The sequence below is a fragment of the Gracilinanus agilis genome, chromosome 4, assembly GCF_016433145.1.
Source record: "Gracilinanus agilis isolate LMUSP501 chromosome 4, AgileGrace, whole genome shotgun sequence".
NCBI classification, from domain to species: Eukaryota; Metazoa; Chordata; class Mammalia; order Didelphimorphia; family Didelphidae; genus Gracilinanus; species Gracilinanus agilis.
The window spans coordinates 376,548,523-376,569,992 of NC_058133.1; the positions used below are offsets into that span (position 1 = coordinate 376,548,523).

General features: G+C 35.5%; 1 protein-coding gene across 1 annotated transcript in view; it reads left to right on the forward strand.

Annotated features, from left to right (window-relative positions):
* Window positions 1-21,470, forward strand: part of HSF2 (heat shock transcription factor 2) — a 50,712-nt gene that overhangs the window by 22,136 nt on the left and 7,106 nt on the right. Inside the window, exons 5-12 of the mRNA XM_044675420.1 lie at window positions 279-403; window positions 2,788-2,863; window positions 5,311-5,372; window positions 6,567-6,654; window positions 7,700-7,848; window positions 8,494-8,748; window positions 10,591-10,696; window positions 20,774-20,827. Coding sequence (XP_044531355.1) covers window positions 279-403; window positions 2,788-2,863; window positions 5,311-5,372; window positions 6,567-6,654; window positions 7,700-7,848; window positions 8,494-8,748; window positions 10,591-10,696; window positions 20,774-20,827 — 915 coding nt within the window. The remainder of the gene's footprint in view (window positions 1-278; window positions 404-2,787; window positions 2,864-5,310; window positions 5,373-6,566; window positions 6,655-7,699; window positions 7,849-8,493; window positions 8,749-10,590; window positions 10,697-20,773; window positions 20,828-21,470) is intronic.

Below are 21,470 nucleotides of genomic sequence, written 5' to 3' on the forward strand. Positions count from 1 at the left end.
GACAAAAATGATTAAGAACCCTACCTTGAACCATAAGATAAAATTTGGAATTTTCTTCCATTTGATAAATGGAGATCATAATTTTCTTGAAGTCCTATCATTTTTTCCCTTTAGAGAACCAAATGTTTAACTCGTTCCGTGACAATCTACTCAACCTTGCATGTTCTTCTTTTTACTTTCAGATATATGTGCTTTCTTTTTTAAAGTAGGAATGCTAAGACTTGGAATTCAGTTGTTTAGAATTTACATCTGTTTTCCTCACTCTTTTGTTTGAGCAGGTTTCATCTTCAAAACCAGAAGAAACCAAAATTCGCCAGGAAGACTTATCCAAAATCATAAATAGTGCTCAAAAAGTCCAAATCAAGCAAGAAACTATTGAGTCCAGGCTAACTACTTTGAAAAGGTAAGTAAAGTTTCCAAAGATATTTTTCAAATGAGAATTTGGGTTTTACAGACTGTATCCTTAGCCTTGAATTTCATTGTGGTGAATGAACAGATAGGTGAATTGGCACAAATTTTTTCCTGCTCTTGGGGAAAACAAATAAAAGTTGGTAGGATTAACATTAAGAAAATTGATGTGAGTAGTTTTCCCATTGTTGTATAGACCCTAAAAGAGACAGAAGGGTAATTAACAATCCCTTTTTCAAACATGTGATCGATCATTCTACTTATGGTACTATTTATTTCCTGTGTGAAGAATTGAAGATTTTCTAAAACTTATTCATTTGGCCTGCCACCTAGAATGAAATAGAACTCATTCCCATGAGAACTTCCCTACTTTATTTTAATTTTTGTTAGCTTGGAAAGATGTTACTCTAAACTCTTTAGTTAGCTTTTTAAAAATTATCTTATCCCAATACCTGCTGTTGTCAATGTTCTCAATGTCCCACAGATAATCTGTATGTGGAAATAAAATTCAACCCATATAAAAATGCATACTTTACCTCTTACTCATAAATGACTATGGGGCTTCCTCATCTAAATAGACAAGAAATTAAAGGCTCCTGTACTGTATAAATAGTAATTCCTGGGGATTAACCAGCTCAAGTTAGAAATGAAGCAAGTTAAAGCTTTTACTACAATCAGTGGAGGTTCAACCTGGACATGATAGAGAGAAGGTCACCCCACCACCACTCCAAAAAAGTAATTATTCCTGACCTTACTTTAATTGTTCCTGCTCTCTATTTTATTTTATTTTTTAATTGAATAATTTTATTTAATTAATTAATTTAGGGTATTTTCCCAGGGTTACATGATTATGTTCTTTCCCTCCCCTCCCCACATAGCCAATGAGTAATTCCACCGAGTTTTACATATGTCATTGATCAAGACCTATTTCCATATTATTAATATTTGCATAAGGATGATTGCTTAGAGTCTACATCCCTAATCATGTCCCCATCGACCCATGTTGTTTTTCTTCTGTGTTGCTACTCCCACAGTTCTTTCTCTGGATATGGATAGCGTTCTTTCTCATAAGTCCTTCAGAATTGTTCTGGATCATTGCATTGCTGCTAGTAGAGAAGTCTATTATATTCTATTGTGCCACAGTGTATTCATCTCTGTGAATAATGTTCTCCTGGTTCTGCTCCTTTTACTCTGCATCAATTCGTGGAGGTCATTCCAGTTCACATGGAATTCCTCCAGTTCATTATTCCTTTGAGCACAATAGTATTCCATCACCAGCATATACCACAATTTGTTCAGCTAATCCCCAATTGAAAGGCATCCCCTCATTTTCCAATTTTTTTGCCACCACCAAAAGCGCGGCTATAAATATTTTTGTACAAGTCTTTTTATCTATGATCTCTTTGGGGTATAAACCCAGCAGTGGTATGGCTGGATCAAAAGCCTGCTCTGTGTTTTAGAGGGTAATTAAATTGATCTTTCTTTTAAAATATTGATGCTATTTTCTTTTTTAATATTACTCCTTTTTTCAATGACTCTTTGCAACATATAGTTGAGCAAAACAAATTTAAAACACTGGAAACATCCAAAATGTACCTCATTCTGCACTTATAGTCTATCATCCATCTGATTCTCTTTATGTTTATATATTTTTCACAGTTCTTTTATTTCCCATATTCAGTAATATTCACTTTGTTGAATGTAGTGACACTGAAGTACCTCTTGACACTAACTTTGGATTTTATGGTTCATTAATGTCAGGTATCAGTTTGAAACCCATAAATCTTTAAGTAGGCAGGAAACTAAGGCCTCTTCATTCTGTAAGTAGTGAATCCCAGGAGTGAACAGCCCACATCAAAAATGGAGCAGGTCAAAGCATCTACACTGACCAACATGGTTCAGATCCACTAATGGTTGCTGCTTGTGCAGTCTGGGAAAACTAGAAAGATAAAGTCTCTGGGGCTGATCTATGCATGTTTATTCTCTTAGAACCGTTTTTTAAAATTTAGCTTGGTAATCCAAAAGGTTAAATTTATCTAGTTACCAAAGCAAAATTCTAGTCAGATTTTAATATACCAAATTGTTGTATCTACAAAGGGTCATTGCACAGGACTTTAGAGATTCTGGTCTAAGCTTCCAGTATGTGTGTCTGTATAACTGATGCCATTGGTGGCAGATTTTATCAGTCTGAAGCTATCAAATAGAACATTGGGTTTGCCTCAAGACAACTTCCATTAATTACTGTACTCCTGTCCAGGCTTTAGGGCTGCCCAGTCTCTTGAAAAACTACATCAAAGTATGAGTAATTAAGTTCTATAATATGTTCATAATTTTAACTAAAACATATTGTTTTTTGATTATCTTTATTTTAAATGACAGAGAAAATGAATCCCTTTGGCGGGAAGTAGCAGAATTACGAGCAAAACAAACACAACAGCAGCAAGTAATTCGAAAGGTAATGTGTTTTTCCTGTGGCTATAAACTACCATTGTTTAGTGCATGTATATAATTAATTACATATATTTAGTCCCATATTGATTTCAAACTTGTAATAGTTGATATATGGTTTGGGTGCTTATATATAAACTAGGAAATGAAGGCAAGGATTACAATACCTCCCCACTAAATAGAGAATACTTTATTGTAGCTCTAATGGCCATTCAATCATATAAACTATCACAATTGTTTTCAATGGATCTCGCATCTTGTTATAAAAATAAAAGAATGTAGATAGATGGAGAGGGAGGGTAAACTAACTGGATACTACCACTGGTAATTGTGTGACAGCAGTGGAGTTCAGATAGGTGGCTAGTGCAAGATCAACTGAGGCTTGCCCCTAGCTAGATGATGTGACACCTCCCTCCTTTATAACAGTGCCCAGGCAGGATCCTTCAGGTCAATGGATGGTATCCCTTCAGGTCCCACCTGGGGTTGATTGATAATGGATATTGGGCTCTATTAGCCTTGGTAAGGGTTTATCTGACTGCTTATCTCCCTTCCCAGAGAAGCTATGAAATAACCACTCCAGGAAGGTACTTGAAGGCTTTATCTATAATTAGCAAAGAGGGGTATTGGGAATGGATAGAGGAATTGGGAAACCCTAACTACTTTATGATAATAAACCCTCAGAGCTATAGGCAGGTAATTGATTCTGGTAGTTAGCTCCTCTGGCTCAGCCTGGCCACAGCCAAACCAGAGTAAGCAAGATGCTGCTTGATGTCTTTCAGCTTCTTTTTCTTTCTGCTAGATGTTATGTCTAAACAGCCTTCAGGTATCCACCCTTTCCACCCACTTCTTCTCCTGCCCACTTCTCGGATCCCTCCCGGGCCTTGGGAAACCTAGATATCTACAGATGATTTGATTCTTAATATCTAGGGGCAGTAGAACCAGATGAGTGATGGTCTGGATATGGGTTGACAATGCTAGTCAGGTATAAGACAGGAGGATCTTGCAAGGTTGAGATCAGCAAGTTACCAACCCCAAAGACCAGGATCCACAGATCTCAAGTCCAAGGGAAGGAAAGGAACCAAAAGTCAGGGCTGCCAGGGTATTTATACCCCCCTGGGCCAACCGCTCTCTCCCCTGTCCTCATGGACTCTGGGAATATTCTTAAGATCCAACGGACCTCACCCGTCAATCAAGGATGAGACTCTCTGCTCCCAGAGTTTCAATATAACAATCTGTTGTATTAAAGTTTAGGTACAATTATCTTAGAGAACAGACTCAATTTTAAAAATCAGTTGGCTGTAATCTGTTAAGAGATAGAGATCATTTTACAAATGCTTAATTAGGATAAGTTTTTAATCTATTCAATAGCAGTGGATAAGGAGGCTAAATGCTTCATTTTACCTGGGGAGGGTGGTGATGCTCTCAAGAGAGCATGGCACCACCATTTAATATCTCTGCATTAAAGTCCAAGTTAAAGAATTCAAATAGGTTGATTTTATGTTGATCAGGAACAGACTGGATTGGAGCTTTAGATGATAGACCCTTTTATATGTTGGGACCAGCCCTTCAATCTAAAAATAAGTTTGTAGCTGTGCCTTACCAAAGGCATGTATTTGGGGCACATGAGAGTTGCACTTTGAACATAGAGTCAAAATAAATTTTCAGCACTTAAGCAATTTAGGCACATGTCTGACAGTAGTGGTTATTCCCTTACATTCTCTTTTTGTTATTTGTTTTTTCTCATGGTGAAACCATTTATCTTAAAGAGATAAAATTTTTTTGCTGTCACAGCTTCACAATAGTCCCTCTTAAGATTTTAATAAAAATTCTTTTCTGAAGAAATTTTGTAAATGTTTACTGATGATGTAAAAATTTTAAGATTTTTTTTTTTAAATCCTTACCTTCTCTCTTAAGTATCATTCTAAGACAGAAGAGCATCAAGGAGATTAGACAACTAAGGTTAAGTGACTTGCCTAGGGTCACACAGCCAGAAGGTGTTTGAGCCCAGGTCTCAAAAACACCTTCTGGCTGTGTGACCCTAGGCAAGTCACTTAAGATTTTTTTTTTTTTTAAAGAAAGAAAACCAAGGACAACAAGAGTTGGTTATGTTTTAATGTTTAATATGTTTTATTTACAAAAGGTTAGTATTAGTGTTTGGTGCTATGGTTTAGTATATTACATTTGATAGACTTTAAGGGGGGAAGTTGCCTTTAGCAGATCACAGCAATCGGATTTCTCACCAAAAAAGATCTGTATAACAACAATAGAGTTGATGTGCTTCTCATTTCTCAATGACAGGTAATTTGTAGAATATTTTTAGTCATTAATCTACTTAATGATTTCAATAGTTGAGAAAATTTGTTAATTATAGCCTTGTAGGAATATTTCATTGGCATTTTAATTTCAAGAATATCTGTTTTTTTTCTTCCAACCATCCTCATACTCTTTTTTTAGATTGTCCAGTTTATTGTTACATTGGTTCAGAATAACCAGCTTGTGAGTTTAAAACGCAAAAGGTAAGTTTATTTGTTTATAATAAAATCCTGAAAGGAAATGGGTAACCCCAAATATGGGCATTTACTGCTGAGGGGGAACTGAGGGGTCTTAGATCCAAGTGAATAACTACTACCTTTTATATCACTGGCTCTTAATTTTTTTGGTCTATGCTCTTAAAAATTATTGTGGACTTTCTTCCCTCTACTTTCCCCCCTCCCACCAGCTTTTTTATATGGATTACATCTATTGATATTTACAGTAGTAGAGATTATAACACCTTAGTATTATTATGAAAATAGTTTTTACCTTGGGTACCTTCTGAAAGGGAGGCCCCTGGGATTTCCTGCATCATATCTAGAGAACCTCTGCTTTATCTTATCAGACTAATTAGTCTGTCTTTCTATTGCTGTGGCTCCCTGGTGTGTGTTCTCATGTTGGGACAAGGAGTGGTTTTAATGTAAATTCTTCTCACCCCGCCCTCAAAAATGGAAAATCTATTTTCTACCAAGTTTATACGGAAACCGAAGGCCAGAGTTAGTGGAGTACTAGAAGGAGAGCCTATGCTAGAGATACCGAACAATCTATTATGCCCTATGTTGTTTATGCTTAGAACTGATTGTCACAGCCTCTTTTACCTTGGTTGCTAAGAGTAGACTAGATGATAGTCATGATTACCACTAGCTGCCTCTGGCTGGTTCAGGATGAGGGCATGGCAAAAGGACTATGGGAATAATGGAAACGAAAGGAAAAAAGAAAAGCATTGTCATTCCTTTAAAAACCAAAATTTTGCCTGAATTTGACTTATAATTGCTTTGTAAACATTTGGCTCAATCACTACTAATTTGTTCCTAAGATATCATTTTGATGTTGTTGAGTCATTTCAATTATGTCTGACTCTTTATGAGCATATTTGGGATTTTCTTGGCAAAGATACTGGAATGGTTTTCCATTTCTTTCTCTAGTTCATTTTACAGATGAGGAAACTGAGGCCAATAGGGTTAAGTGACCTGCCTACGGTCACATAGTTAGTAAAGCATTTGAAGCCAGATTTGAAAGCTGGAAGATGAGTTTTCTTGAATCCAGGCCCAGCTAGCTTCTCAACATGTTTTTTTTTTTAAATGTTTAAATTAATAGTAGATACCTGTAGGAATCCATTCCTTTTTTTGTGTGTGTGCTTGCTAATTAAATATATTACTTTTCTTTTGACTTTTCAGACCTCTACTTTTAAATACTAATGGATCTCCAAAGACAAATCGATTTCAGCAAATTGTCAAAGACCCAGTGAATAACCACCACCACAAAGTAACTTTTCATTTAAATCCTGTAGTATTATATCCTTAAAGATAGTACTATTTGATGTTTCTACATTTCATTCTTTTAATTATGGCTTACTCAACAAATACCTATTTTTTGCTTTTTTTTTGCCTTGGGTTAGATCTCCTAATATGGCCACTTTTAACCAGCTAGTCATAGTCAGCATCATGAAGCCATGAGCTCTTTAAGGGCAGTTACTCCACTATCTTTTAAATTGAATTATGTAGCATTCCTTAAAATTACTGCCTAAAATATAACCCATAGAATATTTAGAATGATTTTTCTCTTTCAGTAGTGACCACATGAAATGAATCAATACTAGATTTTAGAAATTCTAATATTAAAATAAGATGTCTTCAACTGTAGTTATACATGTAGTCCCAGTTTTGGCATATGTAGTATTAATAACTACAATGAAATATTCTACTGCTAACATCCTGTGATATTTACTCATTCGTTTACTTTGTCTCTTCTGGCAGACTATGCTTAATTATTTTAATGGTATTTTTGCATTTAGTCATAAAATGATAATCATCACCCAGTCCCCCAGCCACCTAAATGCCCATACACATACTAAATGCCCATCAGTCATTTCTGGAAACCCCTTTCCACCAAATTGAACCCCCTCTTGTTAAAAAAATGTTAAGCTAAAAACACCTTTTGTGATGATTTATTTGTTAAAGTATACAACATTTAGCCACCTCTCTATCAGGGTGAAGGAGGGAGCTATCTTTCATTTGCTGTTCTCTAAGACCATTATGGGTTTTTTAGTTACTCTAGAGTCCAGCTTCATTTTTTAATGATCTTTTTATTTAAATTATTACATCATTGTAATTACATATATTGTCTTCTTAGTTATGTTTATTTACTTCACTGTGCATCAGCTCATATAGATCTTCCCATGTTTCTCTGAATTTTCTCACAATTGTCATTTCTTACTGCACAGTAATGGAACTTTCTAATTATTGGTGCAGTAGTTGTTTTAGAAATTGGAACCTTGCTCTTAGACATATTTTCTTTTCCAATTTCATAGGTTCCACATAGTAGGACAGAGGGTTTAAAACCAAGGGAGCAGATTTCAGAGGACATCATTATTTATGATGTCACTGATGATAATGTAGATGAAGAAAATGCTCCAGGTACTCCTGAAACCAATGAAGATGCTACATCTGACACTTCAAAGTAAGAAGATTCCGAAAATAGGTGTTAGAGGAGAATTTCATATGACTCGTTATTCAAAAAGTACCTATTAATGCCCAAATAACTGATAATAGATTTTCATTAGTTTATAATAACTGCTCTATAAGGCTACTCAGCTAAGTTTTGAAAAGCTATATTAATTTTAAAAAAAACCACAAAAAAGTTAAAATGAAACTGACATGGATTTGCTGATAGGTTCTGGTGATAAAACACCATTGCTTTGAACCCTAGGCTTGACATGCCCATGTTTGATGATGATGAGTAAATCTCATAATTTCTTATCTTATGGTAGTTTTATCTACTACTAAATTGTGTGTACTTTTAGACCTGCCTTAGTAGTAGGTATTACTGAACCATCAAAAATCTCAGATGTTGACATTGGCATAAGAAGGAAGAGCCATAAGAGTGATTTAACAATTTTATTCTAGACTGTAGTTCTAGAATATAGGCCCTTTTTCTAATAGTATATTACATCACTGTGTTCTGTGTTTGTTTGTTTGTGTTTTTTTTTTTATTTAAATTCTATATTCTATCAATATTAAATATCCAGAAATTTGTAACTAGGGATAGGAACTTCAGGGAAAAGAATATAATTGCTTCTTTTCTTTTCTCCTATCTCTGGCATAGCTGTAGCCAGTACCCTGATATTGTCATTGTAGAAGATGACAATGAAGATGAATATGCTGCCGTCATTCAGGGTGGGGACAAAAGCAGTGAACCAGCCAGTGTTCCAGCCTGTGACCCCGTAAGTTCTGTTCGTCAGAGTACCAGCCCGTTCATGTCTAGTGCTGTCCAGCTAAACAGCTCATCTACTCTGAATTCAGATGATCCTGTTTCCATGATGGATTCCATCCTGAATGAAAACATCAATCTTTTAGGAAAGTGAGTGATTTCATTTTGACTACTAATTTTGAGCTTAATGAATTAAGCTATTATTTACTTAACTCTTTTACCTGCTATACTTTTACCTATTTCATTTCTATCCCTTCAGTTCTTTCTTTCCTCAATCCTTAGGAAGTTGACTTATTCACTGAATAATAAATATGTCCAGTTTGCTAAATCATTCTTTGGTCTGTTTTATGATTTCTTTTGAAGGTATGCTTGTAAATGACTAAACATTTTCTTTTTTGCCATTGCTGCTCTTTTTGTATGTGATGTCTATTTAGCCTCAACACAAAACAGGTAGAAACAGTGCTAGACTTGGAGTAAGAGGACCAAGGTTGAAATCATGGCTCTGACACTTAATATTTGTGGACCTCAGGAAAGACACTCTTAACTTAGTTTCCAAATCTAAAAAGAACAGATTATACCAGATAATCTCTAAGGTTTCTTCTGTCTCTTAAATCTATGATTCTAAGTATTATGATTTGTTTCCTGTTTCCTAACATGTTATTTTTTTATTTGACTTTCCTACGACTTCTAAAAAAAATACTTAAAGGTTGAGGATGTTTCTAATTTCCACTTTACTAAATCTTACCCACCTCACCTGTTTTTTCTCTTTTGTTAAGGTAAATAATATGTCTAAAATGTTGAACAGTGTTTCCTATCTTGCTTTTTTTATGTCCTGTTGTGGTCTTGACTAATCAAGGTTTTTCCTACTTCAGTTAGCTCAAGTTTTTGGATTTCCGAGTGATGCATTAGTTCTGAAATATAGAAAACAAACTTTATAATAAAGCTGATGATCTATCCCATTTGGTTGTGGCCTTGACTTCCTACTTTTAGAAGATAGAAAGTGCATTAGAGTACAGAGAAAAGGGTTTTAAAAACAGCACAATTAACTTTTATTTTTTTATTTTTTTAATTTTTAAACCCTTAACTTCTGTGTATTAGTTCCTTGGTGGAAGAGTGGTAAGGGTAGGCAATGGGGGTCAAGTGACTTAGTGCCCAGGGTCACACAGCTGGGAAGTGTCTGAGGCCAGATTTGAACCTAGGGCCTCCCGTCTCTAGGCCTGGCTCTCAATCCACTGAGCTACCCAGCTGCCCACACAATTAACTTTTAGCTAGAAAAAAGAGTTTGTTTATTCAAGTTTCCTTTTTAACTCCAAGTGTTTATGGATTTGTTGTACACATAAGCACACAAATTTTAGGAATTTTAGCAACAGAAGCTTTAGTATAATAAAATCGGAGAGATATGGATGTGGATTACATTTTTTTCTGAAATCTCTCATTGCTTCTAAAATTTTATTTTCAGATTTATGTAGAAGTTAAAATACTATACATTTTCAATTTCTTTTGTTTCTTCCTTGGCTTCTGGTCATAGTGGTAGGATTGTTCTAAAGACTCGGATCATTTCATTTTGTTCCATGCCAGTAGCTTCTCTTATTTCTTCAGAATTGTTTATCAACTAATATTTGAGTGCCAATAGGATATATGTATAACAATTCATAAAGTCCTTGAGATAATTTTTATCAGACTGGATATGGTCATTTTGAAGAAAAGGTGAGAATGAAACATTAAATTGACACCAAATTTACAACATTTTATAAAAATGACTTGGAAGAGAAAAGAAGACTTAGAACATTTTTGGCACCAAAGCATCCGAAATTAGTACTCTGATATTTAATTAAAAAGTATGTATTTTAATTTTCTTTTTATTAGAATCTATAGTTTGACAAGCTGCTTGAAATACTATTTTTACCTAGCCAAGTTGTGGGGTTTCAAAAATTATTTTAAACAAACACATTTCAAAATATGTAATATTTCATTCTTATTCTTTCTCTCTAGGGTTGAGCTATTGGATTATCTCGACAGTATTGATTGCAGTTTAGAAGACTTCCAAGCCATGCTTTCAGGAAGACAGTTTAGCATAGACCCAGACCTACTGGTGGATGTAAGTGATTTGTATTACCTTTCCCTCTTCATATATTTTTATTTATTTCGCAAAGCTCTCAATATAAATTAAAACTTTTTTTTTTGTTTGTTTTTTGTATCCTACATGGCATCTTTTAAAAATTCTGATGGTAAGCTTTGGAAGAAAGCCCAAAGACTTTTTATCAATGTGTTCCGGACATTCAGATCAGAGTGTTTTTAGGGTAGCAGTTGAGTTAAATTCTTCAGTAGCAGCATTTGAACTTTTAATCAACAGTACTATTAAAATCTGGGTCTTGTCCCTGATATGAACGAAAATAATTAGGGGCCCTGACTAATCAAGGAAACAGTTTTTATTTTTCCTATTAGTGTATATACAAAATATACTTACTTCCTTTTAAAATGGAAATGCTACTTTTCTTATGAAGATGTGACTTTAAAGGTCTATTGTATTTCTAAATGTGATTCACCAGAACATCTAGTGGGCCATTGCCTTCTCCCTTCCTCCCACAAGATGACTGATTTCTAACTTTTTTTTTTTTGCTAAAAGCCTTTATTTTTAACTCTGTCCTTATCCAAACTTCTCTGTGTTCCTTTGTTCTTTTTTACCCACACTTCCATTCATGCATACCTGATTTACCTAAGCTCTCAGATCCTCTGCCTTTGACCTTCTCTATCCCAGTGGGCAAACTCCTCTTTTAACCTAAACTCCTCTTTTAACATAAATAGATTTTCTCAATCTCTTTAACTTTTTTCTTTTCTACAGATGAAACCTATCTTTCTCCCATTGAAACCAAGGTCCCAACTATCCTTTCTAATCACTGTTTTCCATCCACCTTGGGCATCAGTGGGAGAGCAAGGTCAACCTATTCTTGCATCTGTATTAGTTCCAGATAGTTGTTTTACTGCCCTTTTCTGCTTCTCTCTCTTCCTTAGCCCCTCCCTTTTCTATTCTCCTTCTCTTCCCATTTCTTTTTGTTTCTCATATTTGACTTGCATACCTTCTCCAGAGCATCTTTGCAGCCAGGCCAAGGATTCCACTTTTTTTCTGATTGGCTTCTGCACATAATTCTTTTTTTTTCCCTTTACCTCAACCTCTGCTTGTCATCCTCAGTAGATTAATGTCCTTATAATAGATCAACATCCTTATGGATGATATAAAAATCTTTGACTCCATTTATATCAGCTTCCTATCCACATGGCCACGTGCTAGAATGCTTATGGAGAATGATAAAGCTTGCAAATCTGAGATACTCTTTCTATATAATTAGTCCCAGGATGCGCTTTGGCAATATTTCTGTTACTCTCTTGTGGATTATCTAGTCCATTCTCTACAGTGGTTTCCCAGGTTTTTCCCTCCTTAAAACAAAGCATCTCCATTAGCAGATGGATTTGCTTCTTTTAACAAGATATTAGGACTTTCTTACATGAACATCATCACCTATTGTTCATTTGTCTTCATTTTCTTCTTTTCTACTCCTTCCTATTTCTTTGCCACTAACTGGTTATGTGACTAAACCAGTCTTACTGAGCCTCATTTTCTTAAATAAAATGAAGTTATATTTGATTCTTTCTAGCACCAATAGCCAATATTTTGATTTTTTTTTAAGGTTTATGTGTTATTTTTTCCCCTTGGTCTTCAGCTTCTAAAATGCTGAAGAACCGTCTACATCTTTTTTTTCTTCTGAGTATTCTATACTGGTACTTTTTTCCCCTGTATCTTCAGACAGCCATGGATCTCCCTTCTTTTGGAAAAAAGAAATTGATTTTATAATCTTTAGCTTCCTTTGCTCTGTCCCATTTCAGAAGTCCATAGTCTACAGATTTATTTTTCACTGCATAACTATTTGTAGTGTGATTTAACCCCTACACTCCATTCTGCAAGATCATTCATTTTCTTATCAAATCCACTGACTTGTCTCATTTCTAAATTGATCTCTGAAACATTTGGTCTTATTGCTCACTTTCTCCTCCGGCTTTTGTTGTACTATTCTTTTCTGGTTTTCTTAATATTTTTCTAATCACTTTACTGTCTTTGCTGGTTTTTTGTTCTCAGACTCTAGCTGACAGTTAATATTCCCTTGTACCAGTCTTTTTCTTTGTTCTCTTTTTTACATTCTCTTTAGTTAGTAAACCTCTTTTTTCTGTCATATATTCAGATCATATTTAAACCAGATTCGAGGGAAATGTTATTTGTAACATTTGAGGGAAATGTGTCTTATGTAAAAGGGTAATGATTTCATTTCAAGGATGTACCTGTTATTAACCTCTGTGATGATGATTACCTAGTTCTTATAGTTCTGTTAGATGGGGCTAAGCAGAAAGCTTAATTCCTGTTATATCTGACAGCCTTTAACATGCTTGAACACAATTATTATATCTCCCTTAAGTCTTTTTTGCCAAGCCAAAAAAACATAGTTTCTTCAGTCATCTCAGATGGCATGGTTTTGAGTCATCTTTTATTATTTCTTCTGTAATTGTTCCAATTTTTTTTAGTATACTTCCTAAAATGTGATGCCTACAACTAAACATAATTTTAAACATGTGTTCTGTGTAATAATGTGGTAGAATTATTACTTTCCTCTTTCTATAGGCACTGCTTTTGTTCATGTAACCTCATGGAGCTTTTTGGGCTGCATTGTCTCCCTGGTGATTTATGATATGTTTTCCCTTCTCTAAAATACATGTAACTTTTTCATATAAACTCTCCATCTAGTAATACAAACTCTTATCACCTATATTTATGTAGTCAGTTCTTAAAGCCAAGAACATAACTTTAAATTTATTGAATTTGATCATCAGCTAAAAAGGTTCCCCTCTGATGCCCTGTTGTTTTGTAGAGGTCTCTCTTCATGAAGCCTGTGCCATTGGAATAAAAACTTGGGTATGAATTCAGCAAGAATATTAAACTAAATTAGCTAAGTATAATAAGGCTTACCACCTGGAGGTAATAAATTCTTTGGGCCATGACAATCCACATGATAAATAAAGATTTGAGTTTTTGTTTGTTTTTTAATGGACACTTTTATGTAATCTGCTTCTCCTTAAAAAATTAGTGATGGGGACAGCTTGGTGGCCCTCTGTAGTTAGAGAGCCTCAGGGATGGGAGGTCATGAGTTCAGACACTTCCTCCTACTGCATGTCCCCAGGCAAGTCACTTGATCCCAGTTGTCTAGTCCTTACCATTCTCTGCCTTGGGGCTGATTCTTGTTATCAATTCCAAGACTGAAGGTGAGGGTTTTTTAAAAAAATTAGTGATGCTTTTTGGCTTTTATACCATAAGAAGTAATTTCTTTGTTAACTTTCCATTTTGCACATAAAAAAATCTTCCATGTTACTCTGTATTCCTCATTTTTATCATTTCTTTTACATTATGCCACAGTTTAGCAATCAGTATATACCTAGTTTGTTTTCAGCTTCTGTCTACTATACTCAGTGTTCTTATGAATATTTTGGTATGATATGGGCCCTTTCTGTCACTGATGACTTCCTTAGAACAAATGCCCACTCCTGGGGTTGTTGAATCAAAAGTTATATAAACAGTTCACTAAGTATTCTTACAAAACTTCAAGTTATCTTAGAGATAGTAGGAACCAATTCACAGTTTCACCTGTAATGTTCTAGGATGCCTGTCTTCCCACAGCCTTTCCAGAATTGATGATATCCATATTTTTCTTTGAAATGTACATGTGAGAGGAAGCCCAAGTTGTTTTAATTCTTATTACTCTCATTAGTAATTTTGACCATTGCTTCATGTGGTTATTAATAGTTTTGGTTTCAATTTTGAAAACTGTTCATATCCTTTGATCACATATATTTGGCTTTGTTATCTTCCTTTATTACAATTTTCTATGTACTTTTGATTATTTGTTGTTGTTATTGGTCCAGACCTGTAATTTAATTGGTATAGAAAGCCTTCATCAAGGAAACTTTGTCTACCTCAAGAGTGGGAGTGAGATACATAAAGCCTTTTAAGTTTAATTTGCATTACAGTCATTTTCTCCATCACTTTATTAAGATTAGACAGTCAACAACAAAAAAATAACCCAAGTCCTGATTTTATAATGTTTGTCCATTTCTGAGGTGTAAATGCTTACACTGAGCATTTTAACATTTAACATAAATTTAAGAAATTTACAGTCAATTTTCACAAGCTGGTGTGAACTGGCTCCAACACACCACTGGGAGAAACTCATTTGGAAAACATAATGTACCTGATAGAATGACCATAATGGATGATGAGCAGTGTCTCCTAACAAAATGAATGAAAGGTATAAAGGGGAAAAAGAGGTTACAGATAGCTTGGTATAAAGAAACTAGTCCAGATCCCTCCAAGAGTATTTATTTGTGATTCTGGGAGAATGACAAATACATATGAAAAGAACATATTTTACTGCTTACCCTACAGAGTTCTGATTTCATCATTAGGAATAATGGAACCACCATACATTATGGAAAGTGAAAATGGCACATAAAAAACTAAAGATAGGAAGTTCAGTAGGACTTGAAACAGAACAAATTAATATTGAAAGTAATATAACAATTTTAAAAGCACTAGTGAATCATTTTCTTTTCAAGTTTATCTGAGGGAAAGATTCCAAAAAGATGAGGTGGGGTGGGGGTATAACAGATAATATAGTTAAGAAAATTGTCATGGCTGCTTGGAAAAGGCACCTTTTTGCTTCAAGGCTTTTTTTGTTGTTGCGTTTTGGTACCACAGTGGGTACTGGTATAAATATTTTGTTGTACTTCTATAGGATTTTTCATTTTTCTCATTAACTTCCTTTAGGTATGTGCCCAGTAGTAGTTTTGCTAGGTTAGCATGTATAAATAGTGTACTTTACTCATGAAATTCCCAATTGATTTCCAAAATGGCTAGACCACTTCATTAATTCACCAGCTATCTGTTTTCCTGCAGCCCCTCTATCATTGACTTTTTATATTTTTTAATCATTTCCCCCCCAAAAAAACCCCTGTTTTTGATAATGCCTTATTTTGGGACATTTAGGGTATTTCCAGATTTTTTCTCATTTTATAACTGATACCATAGAAAAACTTCAAAATACATAGCTTTTTTTGTTTTCTTTGATAACACATTCAGAGTATATTCCCAGCAAGAGAATTATCAAGTCAGAAGACATTATTATTTTTGTGACTTTCATTGTGTGCTATTAAATCTCTCCCCTAAAAAATTCTATTTATATGTAATTTCAATAGCAAATGATCACTAACATTATATTTCATTGCTTGTAGATAAATTTTTCTAGGTTTTTGGGTGTACCCCAGGACATTGAAACTGCGTTAACTTGTATGTGACTTCCTGAGTCTTTGAATTAGCCTATATTTGAACAAAAGATGGGGACTCCTTTCAGTTCAGGCCTAGTATTGATATTGAAGAATAGAAATGACCTTATGGGGTTCAGTTGGTGAGATTTCCTCTTAACTGTCTTGGAGCATTCATGTGGTTAAGTGACACCCCTTGAAGTGACTCTGGACCTGATTGGCCTACATAGGAGCTGGAATGAAAGAAAAGCTCAATAATTTGTGAACCTTTTCATCCCAAATTAGATAATACATGCCTTTCTCCCCCCTCCCAACCTCCCCAATCTGGGATGAGAAATGTCAATAGTGTTGCAGGGTTTAGGACTCTGGAGTAGCAAGTGAATGTTTTTCCATATTCTTTTATGACTTTTATTTTTCTGTTTCTACTTATTTTCTTTTTGTTAGTCAGGGAGGAGGGTTGGGTATCATTTCAGAAGGAAATCATTGAAGGAACTTAAACAGATTCTCCCACTGCTTCTTACTGTTTTGATGATATCTTTCCCCAAATCCCTAGAATGATCTTTGACTTCTTCCTTTATCATTTTTACTCAGTGAGTCATTAAATTTTGTTGATAATCTTTCAAAATGTCATTTGCATTGTTTTTCTATTTCCAGTGCCTTCACTTTAATCAAGACTCTTCTTGCTCCTGCCTGTTGTAATGAAAGTACTGAATTTGAAAGCTGGCTTTAGGTTTGAGTCCTATCTCTGACACTAGTTAATATCACAGGGAAAGTTTTTTCAATATTGTTGTACTTCAGTTTTCCTCACCTGTAAAGTAAGATATAATGCTTGCATTATCTATTTCACTGGATTGTTGTGAGGAAAATAGTTGATCATAAAACTATATAAATTTAGTGGTTGTTTATCCACAGTGCCCTCTTTTATTTTACTTACTCTCTCACATAACTTAAATCTCTCCCTGTGTACTGGCAGCTTCCTGCCTTTCCTTATCCTCAGAAAACTCTCAATTTTCTCATCTCTCTCTCCTCTTTGAGAATAAGCCCTTGAAAAGACCATCTGCAACAGGTGCCTCCAGCTTCCTTTCCTCTTATGTCAAAAGCTATCCAACAGCTCCAGGAATCTGATAAGGGGGACAGTTTAGGTCTGTCTGTCAGCTCATGGCTGCTCCTTCTGACCTGACTGGCAATGAGCTTGAGATTTATTTTTTACAGTATTCAACAAAACCCCTTTTCACCCAAAGCCCAAAAAACTTTCACAGCTGTGCAGACACAGAATTACCTCATATGAGATAACGTCCAAGGCCAGAAATGAGCCTCACTTTATCTAAAAGTTATTTTAGTAAAAAGCTTCCATATTTTGAAAGTTACATTAAAGAACGAGCCTTTGAGATCATGTGGGGTGTGGGGTGGAAAGTACCTCGCTGAATATGAAGGGCGTCTGACTCTGCCTACTTTGACCTTGGCTGTCTAGGAAGAGATTACAGGGGCCAGGCCAGCTTCTACTGATTTCTGCTCTTTTCTCTGAGGAAAAGTTAAGTCCTCAACTGCTATTTTACTATAGAATACTTTAAATGCTTTCTATAAAACTTAAAGCTGTCTTAGAGAATTTAGATTGATATGTTTTTAGTAATAAAAGGAGCCACAGAGCAAAGTCAAAGGTTTTGGTTAGGCCACCATTCTGTGACCTGATTTTCAGCTCAAAGAAACCAGCGTAGAGACTTTGCAAACTATGTTGGTCCTGATGGGGTCCATAGATTATACTAACAGACCTTATTTCTCTGAGTGGCTTCCAACACTCTTACATCATTACAATGAAACTCTTTATGGAGTTAATGATCTCTAAATTGCTGAATATTGCCTTTTCTCTACCCTTCTCCTTCTTGACCTCTCTTCAGCCTTTGGCATTGGTCATCCTCTCCTTGATACTCTCAGCCTCTAGGTTTTCAGGATATAACTGCCTCCTGGTTCTCTCACAGATCTGACTGCTCCTGTGCAGTCTCCTTTGTTGACTTTCCATCCAGCTCGTGCCTACTACCCATTGGTATTCTAGAGGACCATGTTCTGGGCTCTCTTCCTTTCTCCCTTAGTATCTTTTCACTTGATGATCTTGTCAGCACCCATGGATTCCAGTTATCTCTCTGCTGGTGATTCTCAGATCTACTTGCTAGTCTCTTTGCTGACCTCCAGTCTTGTACCTCCTGTTGCCCATTGGACTTCTCAATTCAGTGTTGTGGCATACCAGATATATTCTAATCTTGAAAGTATTATTGATATATGGTTATTGTAACCTGTGTGCTCAAGTATCAGATCAGGTCATATTATTTTTTGATCATTGTATATAATTGGTACTCTGTTAATCCTGACCATTCTCCAAACCAAATGGTCCGGAGAATTCCCGGGCCAGGCCTCAGGGCCCTAGCCCCCACCTTATCAGACCACATTCCTTTCCAGGTCACACTTTTGATTAACCTCCTCCTTTTTGATCATGTGGTTGTCTATTGAGCCAATGTTAAATTCTATACCATGTCACATGTTCATTAGCTACCTTCCATTCCACATTCCTTGACACCTCAATAACAGTTTGGGGACACCTGAAGCTCTCTCTCTCTCTCTCTACCACCACCAGAAGAGCACACATACTGAATCCCCTTTGTTCCTTTGTTGTCTTCTCTTTCTCTTTCTATTTCCTTCCTTCATCCTCCCTCAGTTTCCAATTTTTTCTCAGGTGTCCGCCCACAAATATATTAATTTGTGGACACAGGCAGGCACAATTGTCCCATAGATGATTTAAACTCATCTTCAGAACTGGATGTTCTTTTTCCCCCATAAAACCCTCCCTTTTCCTAGCTTCCCTGTTGATGCTGAGGTGCTGCCATTCTTCTAGTCACCCAGGTGGCAGCTTAGATCATTCAGTTTCTCTTACTGCCCTCCCCTTCCCCCACCCCATCTAATCTTCTTAAGCCTGTCTATTTTATCTTTGTAATATCTCTTACATAGGCAAGGTAAGTCCTCATCACCAGCTGCTAGTTTGGCCTCCTTGTTCTAGTTGTCCTCTCCTTTGAAGGCAATGTTTCTCAAGTATCCATATCTCCCCCATCCTCTACTCCTGCCTCAATAAACTCCATTAGTTTCCAACATCTCCTGAATCAAATATAAAATCCTCTTTGGAGTTCAAAAACCTTCACGATCTGCACTTCCTCTCTTGCTTTTGAGTCTTTATGCTTTCTCACATGCACCCTCACTGCATCCCCTGCACACCCTGTGATTCAAAAATATTAGCCTTCTTGTTGTTCCTTGCTGAAGTGCAAGACACTTCATTTTCTGATGCCAGTGTTTTCACTGGCCATTCCCCTCAGCCTAAAATAATTTAATAGCTTCCTTCAAATCCTAGCTAAAACCCAACTTTCTACAGAAAACTATTCCTAATCTTATGTAATTCTAGTTCCTTCCCTCTGTTAATTATTTCCAGTATAGTCTGTTATAACTGTGTATAGTTGTTGGCATGGTGTCTCTCCTTTTACGCTGTGAGCTCCTTGAATGCAGTATCTTGTCTTCCACTTTTCTTTGCATCCCCATCACTTAGAACAGTGCCTGTCACATAATGGGTGCTTAAACATGTTTATTGATTGATTGACTAACCACTATAGCATTCTTCTTCCCAAAGCACCAATTTTCACTGCAAACTTGCCTACTCTAATACTTCTATTAACTTCTATTAACATTGCTTCTAAGATACAATTCTTGATGGAATAATTTAAATTTCTCTCCCTTATTCAAGAGGGCATAATCTGGACCTTCTCCTAAACATGTACTATATACAGAAGTACTTAATCCCTGAAGACATATAAGGATAATTAAGTCCTGGTCCCCCCTTCCCCTCCTCTTGCACAATTATCAATTCAAACATTCTGATTCAACTAACTGATCTCCTTGCTATTCCTCTAACCTTCCATTATTACCATTTCTGTGTGTCTGTTGTCATGTTACTCTCTTCTCCCAGTTCTGCCTCTCTCCAAATCTGAACTTACTTTTCTTCCCTTTCTATTCACTCCCACATGGATCTTGCTCTGTCTTGTATGCCTAGGGCTCTCATATGTGCAGCTTTTTTCTCTGTTTAATAACATTTCTTGAAAAAATGAATAAATAAATTTGAGTTGCAAAATATATGTATCTCCAGTGGGTGAACTACTACGACATACTAGCAAAGCCCTCTTTAATGAGAAATTTTAACACTTCCTGTGACAGCAAGGGAGAGAGAGCAATAAAAGGAGATAAGAGTATATCTGTCATTACATTTTAATTATGGCCTTTATACCATTTCTTGGAGCAGGGATCTCCCAAGCTTCTTCAGTCAAAACCTATTGGGAGCACTAAGTGCTCCACGATGCCATTTTAGTCCTGACTGCCACCTAGTGGAGACAGAATAATATCTTTGACAGGCTGAAATAATGAGGGGAGAAAATCAGAAGGAAAGGGAGTAAGAGAGTAGAAAAGAAAGGAAAAAGAAAGTTTAAGAGCAGTGGAACATAAGTACATTTTGTCCTAGGTGCACTAGGTTGCCTCCCTCTGCCTTAGTAGAACCCTTAAAACTAGAATGAGGAATATGAAACAATAGGAAGGATTCTATTTGGTATATGGCTTTTTTTATTTTACCTTTTTCTTTTTTCCTCATCTCAAAATTTTCAGTTAATATTTCTTATTGTGAATTTCTGGTGTTGGGTTACATCTCTTTACCTGACCAATAAAACCCTCTATGAAAAGCATGAGCAAACAGATAATATTTATTAAACTTACAATGTCTCATTTGGTCTTTCAGCTTTTCACTAGCTCTGTGCAGATGAATCCCACAGATTACATCAGTAATACAAAAGTAAGTTTTAGTTAATATTGCTTAGGACTGAGAGTGGCAAAAAAAATCTGAAATAATATCCTGATAATTAGAAAACAGTAAGAATGTCCCTATCACTAAAGAAAAGCATTTTGTTCTTAATAAAACATAATAGGTCTAATTGGATTATTGAAGTACTGAGTAAAAACTTAATGATGAGGTAATTATTCCTTGATTCTATTGGACCTCATGTGATAAACAATTATTATAAAAATATAGCTGGATATTGGACAATCTCCTAATTAAAAATGGGATCCATGAAGGAGGAGCTTAAAAATAATAACATTAAAATTAAATGTATCACGGATACAAATATATAACTTTAAAACTTCTAAATAACTTCTTGGTAGAGCAAGACAGTGTTCTACCATGAGGCACTATATTGAGTCAGAAGTCTTGGCTCAAATACCTAATACCTGAGTGACCTTTGGCAAATACTTTTTCTTAACTTTGATCCTCCATTTACTTATCTGTTAACTGATAATACTTAAAACTACATACTTCACAGGGTTATTGGCAGGAAAGTGCTTTGTAACTTTATGGCCCTACATAAATTTAGGTTGTTAGTAAAATGTTTTACTGTAGTTTTTTTTTATTCATATGTTAAATTTCCTAACAATATACA